This window comes from Pseudochaenichthys georgianus, chromosome 14, assembly GCF_902827115.2.
Source record: "Pseudochaenichthys georgianus chromosome 14, fPseGeo1.2, whole genome shotgun sequence".
NCBI classification, from domain to species: Eukaryota; Metazoa; Chordata; class Actinopteri; order Perciformes; family Channichthyidae; genus Pseudochaenichthys; species Pseudochaenichthys georgianus.
This window is the reverse complement of record NC_047516.1, coordinates 16,032,187-16,048,429: the sequence shown is the minus strand read 5'-3', so window position 1 is coordinate 16,048,429 and position 16,243 is coordinate 16,032,187. Positions and strand designations below refer to the sequence as shown.

Genomic DNA, 16,243 nt, shown 5'->3' with positions numbered 1-16,243 from the left:
AGGAAGACATTTATTCTCTTAAAGCAGCGTTTGCTTGTAGGAATCTTCTCTCGTGTCTTCTGTGTACTCTTGAGTCTAGTTGTACATGGAGAACTCGGTCCACTGAAACAGAAGAAAGGCAGTTTCTAGAAATGTTAGTATCTTTAATTGTTATCCTTAATACATTACTTTTATCTGCACATAGTTAGCCACACACTACAGTGGTGGAACTATTTACTCAGGAACTGTACTGAGCTTTTTCCCTTTTATGCTACTTTAATATACTAAAACACTATTTCAAAGTAAAATATTTACTTGTTACTCCTTAACATCTTTATGTCATTATTTATGCTTTTCTTTTTGTGTTTCGATGCCTTGAGAAAGAAATATAATAAATGGCATTAAGTGGAAACAGACTTGCCTCCTCCCAAGAGAAGTTGATAACTCCATCTGTTGAGTTGTCCTTGAAGGTACCTGTAAAGATGATCAGACATACATAAGATTGAAACACATTTTAATATAATAATAATTCCTTACATTTTTATTCGAGGGCTTTTCCAGGATCTCAAAGTGCTTTCCACGATATATTACACATATTAGACATGTAACAGTTATTACTGTGGACAATACCCACAGGAGCCAATTAGGGTGAAGTGTCTTGCCCGAGGACACAACGGCCTGACACAGTGTTAGCCGAGGCGGGTTTCGAAAATATGTTCCCCAACGCCCCTTGATCTGATGATCAACGCTCTAGCCCACTGTGCCAAAGCCAACCCTAATTTATAAAATTATATAAAATAATATAGAGAAATATCCTATAAGATATGATACTGTGCACACATTTGTCATAAAGCGGTGTGCTGTTCAGTTTGCAGCATTTAGACTTAGTGCCCGCTTGATTCTGAACAAATAGAATTAAAATGTATCAAAACTGTTAATGATTAGATTGGTTGTTGCCATTTCACTCACTTGTTGTTTTGCCCAGGCGTAACATGAGTGAGATGAAGCCCTCCATGGTGGTGGCTTCAAAGTCTGAGTAACGGAAGGTCATCAGCCTCACCAGACTGCTGTTAACGTCAATCTCTGGTTCTGAGACAAGGAAAGAAGGACAAGTACTGCTGTTAATGTCCAGAATATGAAGTGTGTTTGCCTGTTTTGAGTCGGGTAGAAGCTTATTAACATGTTTTAACAGTATTTAAATAGGAAACTAGTGTTACCTGCAGTCTTTATTGCCATGTTGAGCTCTCTGTCAGTCAGGGATCCATTCTTATTCACATCTGCACGATGAAAGTGTTGCTGCAAAAACAATGTTTAATTTAATTTGAACCTTAAACATGCATGTTAGGTTATTGAAATAAGTTGAGTCTACTATTTTGAGAGAAGAATCTTGGGGAAATAATGAATATAACATTATACATTCCAAGTATATTGATTCTGATTGATAAATATGAGGTTAAATTAGTCTGTTTAGTGCCCATTTTTGCTGCATTACCTTGTATTCATTTATTTTCTTCCAGAGAGATGTGAACTCGACGAGGGTCATTGTCATTTTTTTGTCGACCTTTGCACGTTAAGGATGTCTCATCATAAACGGATGACAGATGACATTTAAAAAATCGGTGCTTACATATCGGTATTTAAATCTTGACTTTCTAGTGTTGTTATTTACAAGATAAACATTTTTTTCTTTAAAGGATACATCAAACATAGCGATCATGCTACTGCAGGTATCGTAACCAAAGCCATTCCAGGTGCCTGTGAATGACAGACACAGACACACTCAAAGTAACAGGTCTGACAAATCTGTGATGCACAAGAAATAAATTAGGATTTTGAATGTTTTTCAATGCACATGTGATAGCAACTCACCATGCGGGAAGTTGTCATTCAGGAGCATCCTGAGCTGCCTGTCCTTCAGCTCACCAAACTAAGATGAAAAAAGTATGATTGTTTGAGATCAGAGAAGGTTTAAATGGACAAGCGGGTGGATGTGTGAGAAAAATGACCCACCTGATCAGCGTATCGGTTGAAGAGATCACGGAGAGCCTTGTTGTCAGAGGTTTCCTCCTCAGGCTTTTTGTTGTCGGTTGGTACCTAAAGACGACAAGTTAATGAATCAGACAGCAAATCGGCAAACTAAACTTGCCCTCTCTAACTCGCAGCTAAAGTATTCACGATTTATTTTAGTTTCTTACCTCAGGAAGAACTAGGTCCCCCCCCTCCTCCTTCTTCTCGTCCTCGTGGTCATACTCGTCCTTATCATCTTCATCATGGAGACTGGATGCATAGGAGAATATGTTAATACAAATCTATAATAATATGTTTCGAAAATAAATGTTTGACTTTTGACTAGCATACTTTAAAGTTGTTTTAAGTGCTAATTTAGTATCAGATACTTCTACACACATTTCGGTGTGGGTTAGTAAAATAACAGCCTCTAAATAAGTAGAAAGTAAACTTATCCTCAGCTTACTATATTCTCAAATTACCCCAAAATATACCCATGGATGTGACTTGAGCCTCACCATGTCATATGCACGGTGTATTGCTTTCAATCATTTCAGCAAAGAATGGGTCAGATATTGACATGAGCAGTTCTTGCTTTGGTATAAAGGTCTCCTGAAATATGAGCAAGTCCTTACGTGATCTGGGCATCGGTCTTGGAGAAGATGGTTAGAATGAAATCTGCACTCTGGTAAGGATCCATGGTGGAGGGGACGATCAAATACTCTCCAGGCTCCATGCTGTGCATCTCAACCAGCTCCCTCACATAGGTGTACATCTGTGTATCCTTCTGTCTTTGCAATTGGTAAAGTTGGTTGATACTCAGGCGGCCCGATGTTGTCTGGGAAGAATATAAACCTTATTTAGTTGTATAAAACTCCTAACTAAAGGTTATTTAAATGTGGAAATTAGCTTTTAGTGCACAGGCAAAGTGTGATATTTGTTCTTACCCCTGGTGGAATCTGTTGGATGTGAAAAGGGAGGAAAGATGCAAGTTTTAAAATTAGTCATAAATGCAGAGTACTACTTAATCATTATTTAATATTTAATAAACCAAAGAAAACAGGATGCAAACCTTAAAGACGCTGATCCCAATTGGGTAAGTTGATTGCCTTTTGCGATTCTCCTGCCTAGGTTTCTGCATCAGAGTAAGGACGATGTTTTTGTCTTCCTTCTCTGACTTGTCAATGATATTCACCTTCATGCGATACTGAGGGTTTGTTTCAAAGGAACCTACGGGCGATGAAAAACATGAAAAATGTCACATGACACTCCAGAGACAGTGTGGTGGTTTTTTGCACTTGCACAAAGGAAAAAAATCTGATCTCACGGTTAGACAAGCTGCCGCCTGCAGATCTCCCAGCTGTCCATTTGCCATCGTAAGTCTGGCTTTGCCACTGGCAGGTGACGTCGCCATCGATAAAGTTGGGGTTCTCACAGCAGATGAACAACATGGAGAAATGAAGACAGAAGTCCTTTAACTCCATCCTGGAAAGAGAAAGATATGCAAAAGAAAAGGCCAGATGTCAACCATTGGGAGTCAGAAACAAAACTAAAATGGCAGTCTATATCCAACTAAAGGACTGAAACGACTAAATTGCCTTTATTTCTACTGTGTGTTTATCTTCATCAATAAAGTACATGTTGTTCTTGATGATTCATTGTCAGGCTTCACTATATAGAGACCTTCTGAAGTGTTTGACCCTGAGCAGTTTTTTTATGACCAGGAGAGCACATGGTTCTGCATTATTACTTTACAGGTGGTAACAAATTAAAAAAGTGTGAAAACTCCATTGATATGGCAAATTTACCAGAACTCTCCATCGTCGCGGTCCTCACACTTTGCCCGATCATTTGGGCTAACTCTTTGCCACCTGTCGGACCTGAGAAATACAAAGTCATTAGTTGTAGTTCAGTGTATAGGCTATATGTGTTGCTTTAAGATGTACATATGTATGATTAATGAACGTACTTGTCACTCCAGTTTCCGGTCCACTCTTTTCTGCCCCACGGGTTGAAGAGTCGCACCAGCCTCACTTTGGAGCCGCGATAGTTAATCTTAATGGGAAATGAGAAATTGACACAATCAGAACAAAACATTGCAGGCAACCCCAAAAACTTTTATTTTAAAATATTCTCTATGTTCACCTTACCTCAGTGACTGCTGTGACAGAATAGGCATGTGCATCAACAATACCAGAGTTGGATACAGTGTTCACCAACACACCCTGAAAGAGACAAACAAGTTAAATCACACCAGTGACCTGAATGTTTATTGCCCCCCCGCCCCTTCTCTGCCCTAAAGCGATGAGTTCTTACCCCTTTCTGGGCTGTTCCGCAGCAGATCATGGAGTTGCAGCTGCTGGCGTTGGACAGTGAGCTCCACAGCTTGTCATCATGTCCTGCAGAGTGGACTTCCTGGAGTTTGTAATCCACGTTCACGCCTCCACAGAAATCCTTGCAGGCCTCTGATGGCAAACCAGCATTCATGTCTGTGTACGATCCGCACACCCTGAGGGAGACAACAACAAAAGACATCTATAATCCATGGTGAGATTAGGGGACACAAAAGGTCTATGAAAGGGATAAGGTATGAAAGGTAACTTCACCACTTGATTACTTTTTCATTCTTTTATAACACACTTTCTTAAATTGTATGTTTAAATCTGCCAATAAGGCATTATCTAATTTAATAAGTAATAATATGTATACATTTCTGGAAAATAAATCTGAACACTGATAAAGCCAGGTTAAAAATGTTTGTTTCATTGACTAATAGTCCACATTTTTGAGTGTATTGTGTATCTACTATACTATACTATAAAAATAGTGTCAACAGCTATTACATCTGTTTTTACATTTTCACCATCTTAAAAATTAAATGTTATGTAAATCTGACTATAAGTGATAAATGTAAAAGCTTTAGGATACAGAAAGGAATGCAACGTGAATGTATGGTGTATGTAAGTAATACTAAAGCGGAGAAAAATATGCTATTAAATACAAATGTCTTGTATATGTATTCCAGCGATAGAAGTTGGATGAGAAGTTTAAAATTATTTTTAAAAAATATGTATTGAACTAATAGATATCACCATTAGACTTTCGGAGTTTCTTTAATTAAGACACGTGTTTGCCTGTAGTGTGTTGCCTCCATTTTGCTAAGGTAGTATTTCATGTGTTGTGAGGGGGTTTCATACTTGGCATAAGCTTTCTCCATCAGAGGAGCCCAGAACTCATTTCCATTTTTGGAGCGCACAGACAGCAGCTGATTGTTCATTACTGGCAGGTAGTCATCAATGACAACATCCACCCACTTGCCAAACCTCCAGAACTGACACAGAAAGGACGAGTAAAAGAGGACAAGTTAGCTGATGACTAGTTGTGAAAACATTGTTTAAAGACGCTGACAGAAAAGTATTCCTTACCCTGAAGTGAAATATCCCTGCATGGTTGTTGAAGTTCTGATCCATAGGCACGACTTGCAACATCAGGGCTTTGCGGAAGGTCAGTGAGGAAATCGCAGCCAGAAACCAGCAGTTACCTGGTGAATGAACAAATTAAGTGAAATGTTTTCCTTAACAAGATTTTTTTCAAAGATTCAAAGATGTTATTGTCATATGCACAAAGCTACAGTGTAGAAATACTTACAGAGATACAAATCTTATGACCTGAGCTCCTTCAACAATCCAATATATATAATAAAATACAAAAAATACAAAGTAGTGCAAAAAGTCTATATACATAGTAAATATGTATTCTTTTTGTGTTGTCTTCTTGCTCACCTACAGCGCCTTGACCAAAGTCAAAGCGTGAGGCTCCTTTGGTACAGAAAATAGCTTCTTTGGAGTTGTTTTGATTTTTCAGGATTTCCTGGACACAACAAAGAGGAAGTGAATCAGATAAGAGCTAGCATGTAAGAAAAACATTTGCATAAGAAAAACCTTAAATATGTGTACTATGATATAATATATTTTAAAGTATTTTACTGCTGGTCGAAGCCATTTCACTTGGGATTCCTGCCGACTGCTGAGCTCCGGCAGGTCTCCCAGAGAGCTGCTGTCAGGTGGGAAGGTGCGGTCCACAAACTGCCGGCCTCTGCGGAGGTGGTTATCTTTCAGCTGCGCAAAGTCTTGGTTCTTGAACTTGGCAGGGTTGGAAGGACTTCCCTCGCTGCCTTCTTGGAAGCGCAGGTTGATGATAGAGGTGCATGATCCAAGTCCAGGCATGTTGACAAGAGGCTTCAGAAAGACACACAAAAAGATAAAATAAGATAATTGCTAGTCTTGTTTGAAATGGCACAGCTGTGTTGTGTTTAAAAGATGGTTGGAGATAGTTACCTGTGAGATGGCTGTAACCGACTGCTGCTTCTTTCAAGATGAGAGACTTGGAGGTTCCAGGTCTGGTTTCTGCAGCAGAATTAACTTCTCTTATATTCTCTCTGTATTGCCCAAGGCTACAACCAGACCTGCCCCCCAGAATGTATAGCATGTAGAGAAAAGCCCAAATGGCAGGGGGCTGGGAGGCTTGTGGCAGAAAAAAAATCTTGTCAACACCTCCAAGGAAATATCACCTGACACATTCTCTTCCTGTTACATGTGTTCTTTCTCTTATTTCCATTTGTTCTCACTGTGTTTACTGTAGATGTGCAGGAACTTGTTTACATAGTTGTGAACTGTGGAGAAACTTAAATGTAAAATACTACTAAGACTACTAGCCTACTAATATCTTTTGCTATGAATGTGTTGTTTTTTTAAACCAACAAAGTGCAGAAAAAAAGTCATTGTCTGCTGGGATAAAACTCAAATGTATTTTAAGCAGTGCTTTTTGGTCAAATCTAAGAACAGTAAGAAGCATATTCATGTTATGTCAATACATTCTTAATGTATGTATAATAGATTTAAGTTTATTTTTCTAAAAGTGGATTTTACAAGAACAATGTTGTGCTTTCTCCACCCATTTTGAAATTAGGATAAGGGAGACTTCCCCCCGGCAAAGAGTGTTCCTCTATCACCCAAAGAACAATTTAAGAGGACAAAAAAAGACATGTCACGAGAAGTACAGGTTTTACAAACCAAACATGAAAATATTTCTTACAAAGTGAGATTTTATTTTTTAAAGCAACAAAACATCATTATGAAAAACAGATACGAGATTAAATAATCCAAAATTACTTTTGTAAAAGGCAGAATTGGTCATTACTTCAGTGCAAACTATAGAAAATAGAAATTATGTATTAATGCATACCTTTTATTGCTTGAATCTGTCTTATACAGACTCTAGTAGTAAAATATAAATTGACCAAAGATGTTGCATTTGTAATGCCATATGCTTGCAGTATAAATCTAGTGGGTGGTACCTTGCTGTAAAACCTTTTTTGTGAAAATAAGCATGTTTGCCATGTTCAGAGTCATGATACAGAAAAACGAAATACTGGTTCTCAATTATGTAAATTAAAAAAAAAGTTTAGACATGCCTACGGTGGCCCTGAAGTGCAAGACACTACAGCATTTCACAAAACACCACAGCATTTCACAAAACACTACAGCATTTCAGAAAACACCACAGCATTTCAGAAAACGCCACAGCATTTCACATTGGACGGAAAGGGTATTCCTTTAGGGAGAACACTTCTTGTTTGTGATTGGACAGAGCCAGCCAGAGCCATTTTCTGAAATGCTGTGGTGTTTTCTGAAATGCTGTGGTGTCTTGCACTTCAGGGCCACCGTACATGTCAGTCGTTGATGCTGTACATTCTTTGCTGACATGTATGGGCTTAGAGTAAGTCTGCGTCGACAATTCTTTTTTAAAGTTGCCACCTGGACAAATTCTTCTAAAACATTCTAGCTCGCTATCATTCAAGGGATGTGCTGAAATATAAAATGGAATACTTTAAAGCAAAGTAAATATTATTAGTGCAAGTAAAAGCATTTGCATCAATTAAACACATTTTAAAGCATGCTTTTGATTCTAGGCATTAATGTGAAGCTTGCTGTGTAATGACATTGTAATTTATGGTATAATAAGTAGTAGTAGTAGTAGTAGTAGTAGGCTTTGTGCCCACAAGGTATGCCAGCTTCACTTCCCAGGTGTGCTGCTAACTTGACTTTTTGCCAAGTCCCTGTTTCTACATGAACATCAAGCCTTTAATAGCAAAAAGCAGGAATGTGGAATCGATGTTTGGCTCTATGAAACCTGATATACTTATATGATTCTGTTTTCTTCAAGGTTGTGTCTTCCTGGTCGAATGTACTTATTGTAAGTCGCTTTGGATAAAAGCGTCAGCTAATGCAATGTAATGTAATGTAATGATGTGTTGTAAAGCAATTTTAGGTTGTAATCTCACATTGCTTTACAATAGCCTACTGATATCCTGTTCATATAAAAGCATGCCATGTTTGCTGCGGCATACTTTAAATATCTGAATCATCACTGGGTAGTGCAAAATGGTACATGGATGGAGATAATATGGAATAGGATCTACTTTCTCTGAATCCAGAATAATCATAGTCCAAGGCATTCAAAAAACCAGTGAATAAGAGTGCTGATACATCTTAAGCGATGTGGTTCCATTGTCGACAGTCTAGTCTAACAAAGGAGAATTGACAATGATAGAAGCAATGAAAATACATGAATTGAAAATAAATCATGCATTTAAAGCCAATTTGTTAAAGAGTCCTGAAAACAAAGCCACTTTTCATGGCTTTCCCTGTCTTAACTTTCTAACTTCAAACACAAAATTGCCATTTAACACCTGACTGACATATAACGTTTACAGACAGCACATTATTTTACTTTCATCTAAATTGACAGTCCAAAAACCCTGCCCAATGACATACTGAAATTAACCATGAATTAAGCTATCTTGCGAGCCCCTCAGTTACTTTTCACTGTAATTTGATCATCAACAAATCAAATCAAGTTTTATTTATATAACACATTTATAATCGATTTTTGGTCGAGCCAAAGTGCTGTACATATAATAAAAATATCAGTATGAGAAAAACGACACCCTCTGTCGTTAGACCCTCACATCGTACAAGGAAACACTTCCAGAGAAAACCCACAGTTTAAGGGGGAACATGGGAGAAACCTCAGGGAGAGCAACAGAGAAGGGATCCCTCTCCCAGGACGGACAGACGTGCAATCGATGCCGTGTGTAAATCGAAGAGATAATACATTTTACAGCATATAGACCGGATTAGGAAATACATGTGTCTGTAATAAGAAGATGAATCCACGAGGATGTCAGCTACAATCCTGTGGAAGCCATCAGGGAAGCAGCATGACGAGACCCAAGGCAGGACCGCAGAGACAGGTTCAGCCACGACCCGAAGTCCACGACTTAATCCAGAACTCAGGATAGAGGATCCAAGACACAGGACTACAGCAAGAGGATCAGCCTCGACTCCGGATCCCGGCGTAGATATAGACACAAAACAAGAACAAAGATTTGGAATTTGAAAAGTAGCTTTACTGTGCTTTACATCAAATGGTTTGTGGACTAGGATTTGGCATTTTGGCTGTCCCCATCTTGGTTTTTAAAACAGGAAGTGACACAAAAAGGTTCAAACGTGGGGTAAAGTACACATGAATGCTGAACAACACATTCTCAGCCTTTTATGAGTGGACAACCCATTGTGAAAGGGTTACAATTATAAGACCAACACACAGACAACTCCCAACCATGACACGCCATAATAGCAACTGGTCAACAAAGTCATTTGAACCTTTTTGACTACTTTACGAGGTAGCAAATCAAGGGAAAAGGATCATTTTCAAATGGAAAAAGGTGTCGCCCCATGCCCTTTGAATTGAATACAGCGCAGTTCAAAGTAACCCACATCTACTCCAACACAGTAAACCCTGGGGCTTTCTGGAGGCCTATAGGAATCTAATAACTCCAACATAACAAACACCTTTATGAACATTCCAAAAGCACATGGTCCTGAAATCTGCTTCCCATGAAATCTGCTTCCCATGCAATTGTCAGTCTCACTTAGTTGACTTGCTTCAGCGATCATCAATCATTTGTCTGAGAGAACAACCCAATGTGTGAAGTACAGACCAACTGGAATGTTGTTAAGTGCTTTGAGCATCTGGAAAAGCGCTATAAAAGGAATTATTATTATTAAAGCATAGGCAAAACACCATCAAAACCAGAATTGATTTAAAATCATAATTGCAGAAACTTTTAATACTTCCATTGCAGAAAACACATCCAGAAACATTCATACTCACAAGAGCCAAAACAAATGCAAAAACACATCAATAAAAGAGCATATTTAATAAACCTGTCTGTCATCGATAGATACTGCACATGACAGCTTCAATCAAAGTGGTTCAGAATTTGCATATTGTGCTGAAGCACTGTAATCACAAGTTATGACCATACATCTCACTGCTTTACTGTCAAACATGTTCTTACACCTCAAGGTTTACCGTAGGCAATTCCTGTCCAGACAGCTTGCACTTGACATCTTGAAAGTGGTTCATAATTTGCATATAGTGGTGCACACAGGAAGTAACAAAAGCCCCTTTCTTTCAGCAACCCCTTAAGGCTTACCTCACATTATTTGTTTATAGACTTACTGCCTGCCTCTGTAAAGGTATGTGGCTGATATGCGACGTCAGCCGAGAGGAACATTCAATAGCTACCCAACTATAGCACTGCCCATAGGTAGGAGAGGTGGTGGGGCATAATCTCATAATCCACTCATGGTCAGAGCACATTATACAAAAATATGAATAGAATAGCTTGCAGATTTATTTCAGAAGACAACTTTGTTGAGGAAATATTATTTTGCAAAGCACTGGAAGGTAGAACCACAGAGACATTTTCCAAGTTTTAGATGAGTACATCATCTCAAACGGACTTGACTGGTCTCGTTGTGTGAGTGTGTTCAGATGGGGCAGTGGGGCTATGACAGGCAAAGAAAGCGGAGTGACAGCTTCGATCAGGCAGAAGGCCCCAAATGTAGTGGCAACACACTGCATGTTCCATCGGGAGGCACCTGTACACATCATTTAAAAAAAATGTTGCAACAGGGGGGGTCCGACCTTGGCATGGCAAAGTTTGGGAACCCCTGGTCTATAGTGCATTTCTCAAGGTTGAAAGAGATCGGCAAGTGGTTTAGTTTAGTACATTATATAAAATAAAGTCGTGTAGATATTGCTTTGATGTGATACAGGCCCAACAAAAGACACCACTAGTTCCAGTTATCAGGAAGTTGGGACTTTATTTCAATGGATCAATGTCTTTTTACAATGTGAAATGTTTCTCAAACAAACAAGTTCTCCTTCTTCAGATCAGTGTCCATGAGTCCCACGATCATCTGAAAGAGAGGACATTTGATAAGTGCAAAGAAAAGCAAATGGATGCTGAACAAACCCAGCAAGGTATGACACATTTCTACATCATATTTCACACAAAGCTTTTCTAAAGGACACTTTACAAACTTGCAGAACAGATTGTGTCATGAACAGATCCTGATCAACTCAACAATCTGCCAGTAATTCCAGTTTTAGATTCATCACAACAGAAGCAGCCAGTGTTTTTTTATGAGAGACAATGGACTTGTACCTGCACAAAGTGAGTGTTCCTCTGTCAGCTGGTTGGGTTGGGTGCTTAACCAGCACATCATGACTACAGCACATCTTATGGCAGCTCTCAGGCCTATGGAGGGAAATTAGGTTGAATGTCATTAGTCAAGCCTTTTTCAAATCATGTTTTCTAACTGCATCCTCAATGTTCAGAAAACCGATCATCACCACTAACAATCTGACGGTAATTCCAGCTATTTCAGTTTTAGATTCATCACAACAGAAGCAGACAGGTTGTTTTTAATGACAGACAAAGGACTTTTACCTGCACAAATTGGTGTTCTTCATCAGCTGGTTGGTTGGAAGTATGTGCAGCACATCTTTTGGCAGCTCACAGGTTTTCCTACAGAGGGAAACAAGGTTGAAATGAGTTAAATGCCATTAATCCAGTCTCCATCATGTTTCATAAATGCATCTTCAATGTTCAGAAAACCGATCATCACCACTAACAATCTGACGGTAATTCCAGCTATTTCAGTTTTAGATTCATCACAAAAGAAGCAGACAGTTTGATTTTAATGACAGACAATGGACTTTTACCTGCACAAAGTGAGTGTTCTTCAGTCAGCTGCTTGGGTTGGCTGTTTTTGAATCAATGCATGACTACAGCACATCTTAGAGCGGCTCAGGCCTTTCGCTAGGGAGGGAAATTAGGTTGAATGTCATTAGTCAAGCCTTTCTTAAATCATGTTTCATAACTGCATCCTCAATGTTCAGAAAACCGATCATCACCACTAACAATCTGACGGTAATTCCAGCTATTTCAGTTTTGGATTCATCACAACAGAAGCAGACAGTTGGTTTTTAATGACAGACAATGGACTTTTACCTGCACAAAGTGAGTGTTCTTCATCAGCTGGTTGGGTTGGGTGTTTATGCAGCACTGCATGACTACAGCACATCTTAAGAGTGGCTCAGGCATTTTGCTACAGAGGGAAATTAGGTTGAATGTCATTAGTCAAGCCTTTCTTAAATCATGTTTCATAACTGCATCCTCAATGTTCAGAAAACCGATCATCACCACTAACAATCTGACGGTAATTCCAGCTATTTCAGTTTTGGATTCATCACAACAGAAGCAGACAGTTGGTTTTTAATGACAGACAATGGACTTTTACCTGCACAAAGTGAGTGTTCTTCATCAGCTGGTTGGGTTGGGTGTTTATGCAGCACTGCATGACTACAGCACATCTTAAGAGTGGCTCAGGCATTTTGCTACAGAGGGAAATTAGGTTGAATGTCATTAGTCAAGCCTTTCTTAAATCATGTTTCATAACTGCATCCTCAATGTTCAGAAAACCGATCATCACCACTAACAATCTGACGGTAATTCCAGCTATTTCAGTTTTGGATTCATCACAACAGAAGCAGACAGGTTGTTATTACGACAGACAATGGACTTTTACCTGCACAAATTGGTGTTCTTCGTAAGCTGGTTGGTTGGAAGTATGTGCAGCACATCTTATGGCAGCTCACAGGTTTTCCTACAGAGGGAAATGAGGTTGAAATGAGTTAAATGCCATTAATCCAGTCTCCATCAAGTTTTATATCTGCATCTTCAATGTTCAGAAAACCGATCATCACCACTAACAATCTGACGGTAATTCCAGCTATTTCAGTTTTAGATTCATCACAACAGAAGCAGACAGTTGATGTTTATAAACAACGCAATTTTACCTGCACAAAATTGAAGTTCTTCTGTCAGCTGGTTCAGTTGGAAGTATGCAGCACTGCGTGACGACAGCACATCTTATGGCCTTTTTCTAAAGGAAACAATGTGGAAATGGGTTATATGTTATAAAGCCAGTCTTTTTCCCCCCCATGAAGTTTCATAACTGCATCATTAATGTTCAGAAAACCGATCATCACCACTAACAATCTGACGGTAATTCCAGCTATTTCAGTTTTAGATTCATCACAACAGAAGCAGACAGTTGGTTTTTAATGACAGACAATGGACTTTTACCTGCACAAAGTGAGTGTTCTTCAGTCAGCTGGTTGGGTTGGGTGTTTATGCAGCACTGCATGACCACAGCACATCTTAGAGCGGCTCAGACCTTTTGCTACAGAGGGAAATTAGGTTGAATGTCATTAGTCAAGCCTTTCTTAAATCATGTTTCATAAATGCATCTTCAATGTTCAGAAAACCGATCATCACCACTAACAATCTGACGGTAATTCCAGCTATTTCAGTTTTAGATTCATCACAACAGAAGCAGACAGTTTATGTTTATAAACAACGCAATTTTACCTGCACAAAATTGATGTTCTTCTGTCAGCGGGTTCAGTTGGAAGTACAGCACATCTTATGGCAGCTCACAGCCTTTTTCTAAAGGAAACAATGTGGAAATGGGTTATATGTTATAAAGCCAGTCTTTTTCCCCCCCATGAAGTTTCATAACTGCATCATTAATGTTCAGAAAACCGATCATCACCACTAACAATCTGACGGTAATTCCAGCTATTTCAGTTTTAGATTCATCACAACAGAAGCAGACAGTTGGTTTTTAATGACAGACAATGGACTTTTACCTGCACAAAGTGAGTGTTCTTCAGTCAGCTGGTTGGGTTGGGTGTTTATGCAGCACTGCATGACTACAGCACATCTTAGAGTGGCTCAGGCATTTTGCTACAGAGGGAAATTAGGTTGAATGTCATTAGTCAAGCCTTTCTTAAATCATGTTTCATAACTGCATCCTCAATGTTCAGAAAACCGATCATCACCACTAACAATCTGACGGTAATTCCAGCTATTTCAGTTTTAGAGTCATCACAACAGAAGCAGACAGTTTGTTTTATGATGAATGTATATTCACCTGCCAGGAGTGAGTCTGTCCAGTCAGCTGGTTTAGTTGGGAAGAGGAGGGACAATCCATGGCATCACAGGCAGCTCCTAAGGTTTCATCTACATAATGGACCAAGGTAGTAATTACTCAAGTGACATTAAGACCAAATAGGTACATTATTTATGATCAAATGGTCAGAAATCCGATGGTCACCACTAAACAATCTGCCGGTAATTCCAGCTATTTCAGTTTAAGATGTCATCACTACATTTTACGGGCAAGGCAATTAAACTGAACATTAAACCAACCTCAGTCTCCACTTGTCCATCATTGAGTTCAAAGAGCCACCAGAGTGAGGGCCACCTGGAGAAATAACAAGACATTTATAGTTAAAATTAGTAATCCTGACTGCTCAGGTGTACAGGCAAAATGTAAGTGTGATCTTGTGCAAGTTAAAATAGATATTAGTTAGGAAAGTTTACAAAAATGAATAAATTTAAAATCACCCATTTTGGATGAAAAGGGGATATGTCTTAAGTTTCCATCACTATTAACCATTAAAGATGGGTATACTAAAATCATATCCAAATATATTTTCAATTAAGCAAATACAGGCTGATAGAGAACCAGCTAGTAACTTTGGTGTAGACTGAGTCACAGTTTAAAGGTTGGAGTATCGCAACTCTCTGGCAATTCTACTTTCTAAACTATAACGATAAAAAGGAACAAATGGCAAGTTTATCATTGATATAAAAAAGGGTGCATATTTAACTATAAATTCCATTTCATTTTTGGCAACCACATCCGTGAGCATGACTTTGTAGTTGTCTTCACGACTTGTGGAAATACATCGAGATCAAAGGAAGTAACATTTACATGTTTGCAGTTAAATGAGAATTCTTAACTAACGAGGGTGAGATAAATTACCATGTTTCACTTTGTCTTTCATACAGTCCATCGCAGTGTTCTCCACGTGGCTGCTTGTGTCCCATCGCGGAAATGCTAACGTGACTATTCAGCTTTAAACACTACGACTTAACTAGAATCACAAACAAAAGCTACACTTACGTGTTGCCGAAACACTTCGTAATGTTTCTATTTACTCACTCTCAACATATTTAAGCAGAACAACCAGGGACCTGGACACTTCTTCGACCTTCTGCCGATTTCAAAAGAGACAGTTAAGTCGCGATGGCGCAGTATTTATACCTTGAGAGTCGCAGGAATTACACGTCACTTGTTCTTTAGTTTTCGCGCGCTACAATCCCCCGAACTCTCCTGCCATCTGCTGTATCGGAATGTGAACAATAAATGTCTGAGTGACGCTAAATATCCAGAGGTGGAAGAAGTACTAGTCGTTATCGGCCGTTATCCCTCACTTAAATCCTATCTCAGTATCCATGTACCATTTTGTATGTTTTGCAAGGATGCTATTGAGTGCTTCCATGAGTTACTGGTGCCTTCTGACAGAGCGCCCCGCCGTTGCCGACTTCACTGTCTGTCTAACAAACGTTAGAAATCCAGTGGTGTAAAGCAACTAAACTACATTTTCAAGTATACTGTACTTAGACTAAGTACCATTTTAAGATACATCATACGTGTACTTTTACTTAAGTAATATTTAATTGCAGGACTTTTAGTCTGCAATAAGTATTACAATTGAGTAGACCTACTGACGGAGCCACTGCCGACAAATCTATGATAAAAACAAAACCAACCCCATCTACAAATACTCTGTGGTGCTTTATTTGTTTTGTAGATTTTAATTGATTAAAACAAATCTTTTTCTACAAATTGAGTATTACATTTGAGGCTACTCAAAAAGCAGTAGGCCTAGTTCATGGATTTATTGGGGCTATTTCCAGCTGCAG

General features: G+C 38.9%; 1 protein-coding gene, 1 long non-coding RNA gene and 11 other non-coding genes across 15 annotated transcripts; all 13 read right to left on the bottom strand.

Annotated features, from left to right (window-relative positions):
- Positions 1-75: 75 nt before the first annotated feature.
- On the bottom strand, positions 76-6,212 carry LOC117458007 (calpain-1 catalytic subunit-like). The gene is made up of 21 exons (XM_034098244.2): positions 5,973-6,212; positions 5,769-5,856; positions 5,412-5,527; positions 5,184-5,317; positions 4,303-4,495; positions 4,137-4,211; positions 3,956-4,041; positions 3,795-3,866; positions 3,314-3,471; positions 3,059-3,216; positions 2,934-2,945; positions 2,622-2,824; positions 2,175-2,256; positions 1,990-2,073; positions 1,849-1,906; positions 1,679-1,734; positions 1,472-1,540; positions 1,197-1,275; positions 949-1,062; positions 401-453; positions 76-102 (listed from the first exon to the last, which is right to left on the bottom strand). Exons 1-21 carry the CDS (start codon positions 6,210-6,212, stop codon positions 76-78), a joined length of 2,157 nt encoding a protein of 718 aa, XP_033954135.1.
- Positions 6,213-11,202: 4,990 nt separating this feature from the next.
- LOC117457998 (uncharacterized) lies at positions 11,203-15,555 on the bottom strand. 3 transcript variants are annotated; one of them, XR_004553394.2, is made up of 14 exons: positions 15,300-15,554; positions 14,681-14,735; positions 14,403-14,491; positions 14,119-14,215; positions 13,838-13,915; positions 13,553-13,649; positions 13,264-13,349; positions 12,993-13,070; positions 12,705-12,801; positions 12,416-12,512; positions 12,127-12,223; positions 11,852-11,929; positions 11,567-11,659; positions 11,203-11,318 (listed from the first exon to the last, which is right to left on the bottom strand). It is a non-coding gene; the product is annotated as an uncharacterized lncRNA (long non-coding RNA). The 3 variants fall into 3 exon arrangements; XR_004553395.2 differs by having other exon boundaries at positions 15,480-15,548; XR_011644386.1 differs by lacking the exon at positions 12,705-12,801 and having other exon boundaries at positions 15,300-15,555.
- LOC117459128 (small nucleolar RNA SNORD65) lies at positions 11,734-11,806 on the bottom strand. Its single transcript, XR_004553500.1, has one exon. It is a non-coding gene; the product is annotated as a small nucleolar RNA SNORD65 (small nucleolar RNA).
- LOC117459127 (small nucleolar RNA SNORD65) lies at positions 12,009-12,081 on the bottom strand. Its single transcript, XR_004553499.1, has one exon. It is a non-coding gene; the product is annotated as a small nucleolar RNA SNORD65 (small nucleolar RNA).
- LOC117459120 (small nucleolar RNA SNORD65) lies at positions 12,298-12,370 on the bottom strand. The gene has a single exon (XR_004553493.1). It is a non-coding gene; the product is annotated as a small nucleolar RNA SNORD65 (small nucleolar RNA).
- Positions 12,587-12,659, bottom strand: LOC117459119 (small nucleolar RNA SNORD65). Its single transcript, XR_004553492.1, has one exon. It is a non-coding gene; the product is annotated as a small nucleolar RNA SNORD65 (small nucleolar RNA).
- LOC117459118 (small nucleolar RNA SNORD65) lies at positions 12,876-12,948 on the bottom strand. The gene has a single exon (XR_004553491.1). It is a non-coding gene; the product is annotated as a small nucleolar RNA SNORD65 (small nucleolar RNA).
- On the bottom strand, positions 13,150-13,222 carry LOC117459126 (small nucleolar RNA SNORD65). The gene has a single exon (XR_004553498.1). It is a non-coding gene; the product is annotated as a small nucleolar RNA SNORD65 (small nucleolar RNA).
- LOC117459124 (small nucleolar RNA SNORD65) lies at positions 13,435-13,507 on the bottom strand. Its single transcript, XR_004553496.1, has one exon. It is a non-coding gene; the product is annotated as a small nucleolar RNA SNORD65 (small nucleolar RNA).
- Positions 13,724-13,796, bottom strand: LOC117459123 (small nucleolar RNA SNORD65). The gene has a single exon (XR_004553495.1). It is a non-coding gene; the product is annotated as a small nucleolar RNA SNORD65 (small nucleolar RNA).
- Positions 14,001-14,073, bottom strand: LOC117459121 (small nucleolar RNA SNORD65). The gene has a single exon (XR_004553494.1). It is a non-coding gene; the product is annotated as a small nucleolar RNA SNORD65 (small nucleolar RNA).
- On the bottom strand, positions 14,290-14,362 carry LOC117459129 (small nucleolar RNA SNORD65). The gene has a single exon (XR_004553501.1). It is a non-coding gene; the product is annotated as a small nucleolar RNA SNORD65 (small nucleolar RNA).
- On the bottom strand, positions 14,565-14,639 carry LOC117459117 (small nucleolar RNA SNORD65). The gene has a single exon (XR_004553490.1). It is a non-coding gene; the product is annotated as a small nucleolar RNA SNORD65 (small nucleolar RNA).
- Positions 15,556-16,243: the final 688 nt, after the last annotated feature.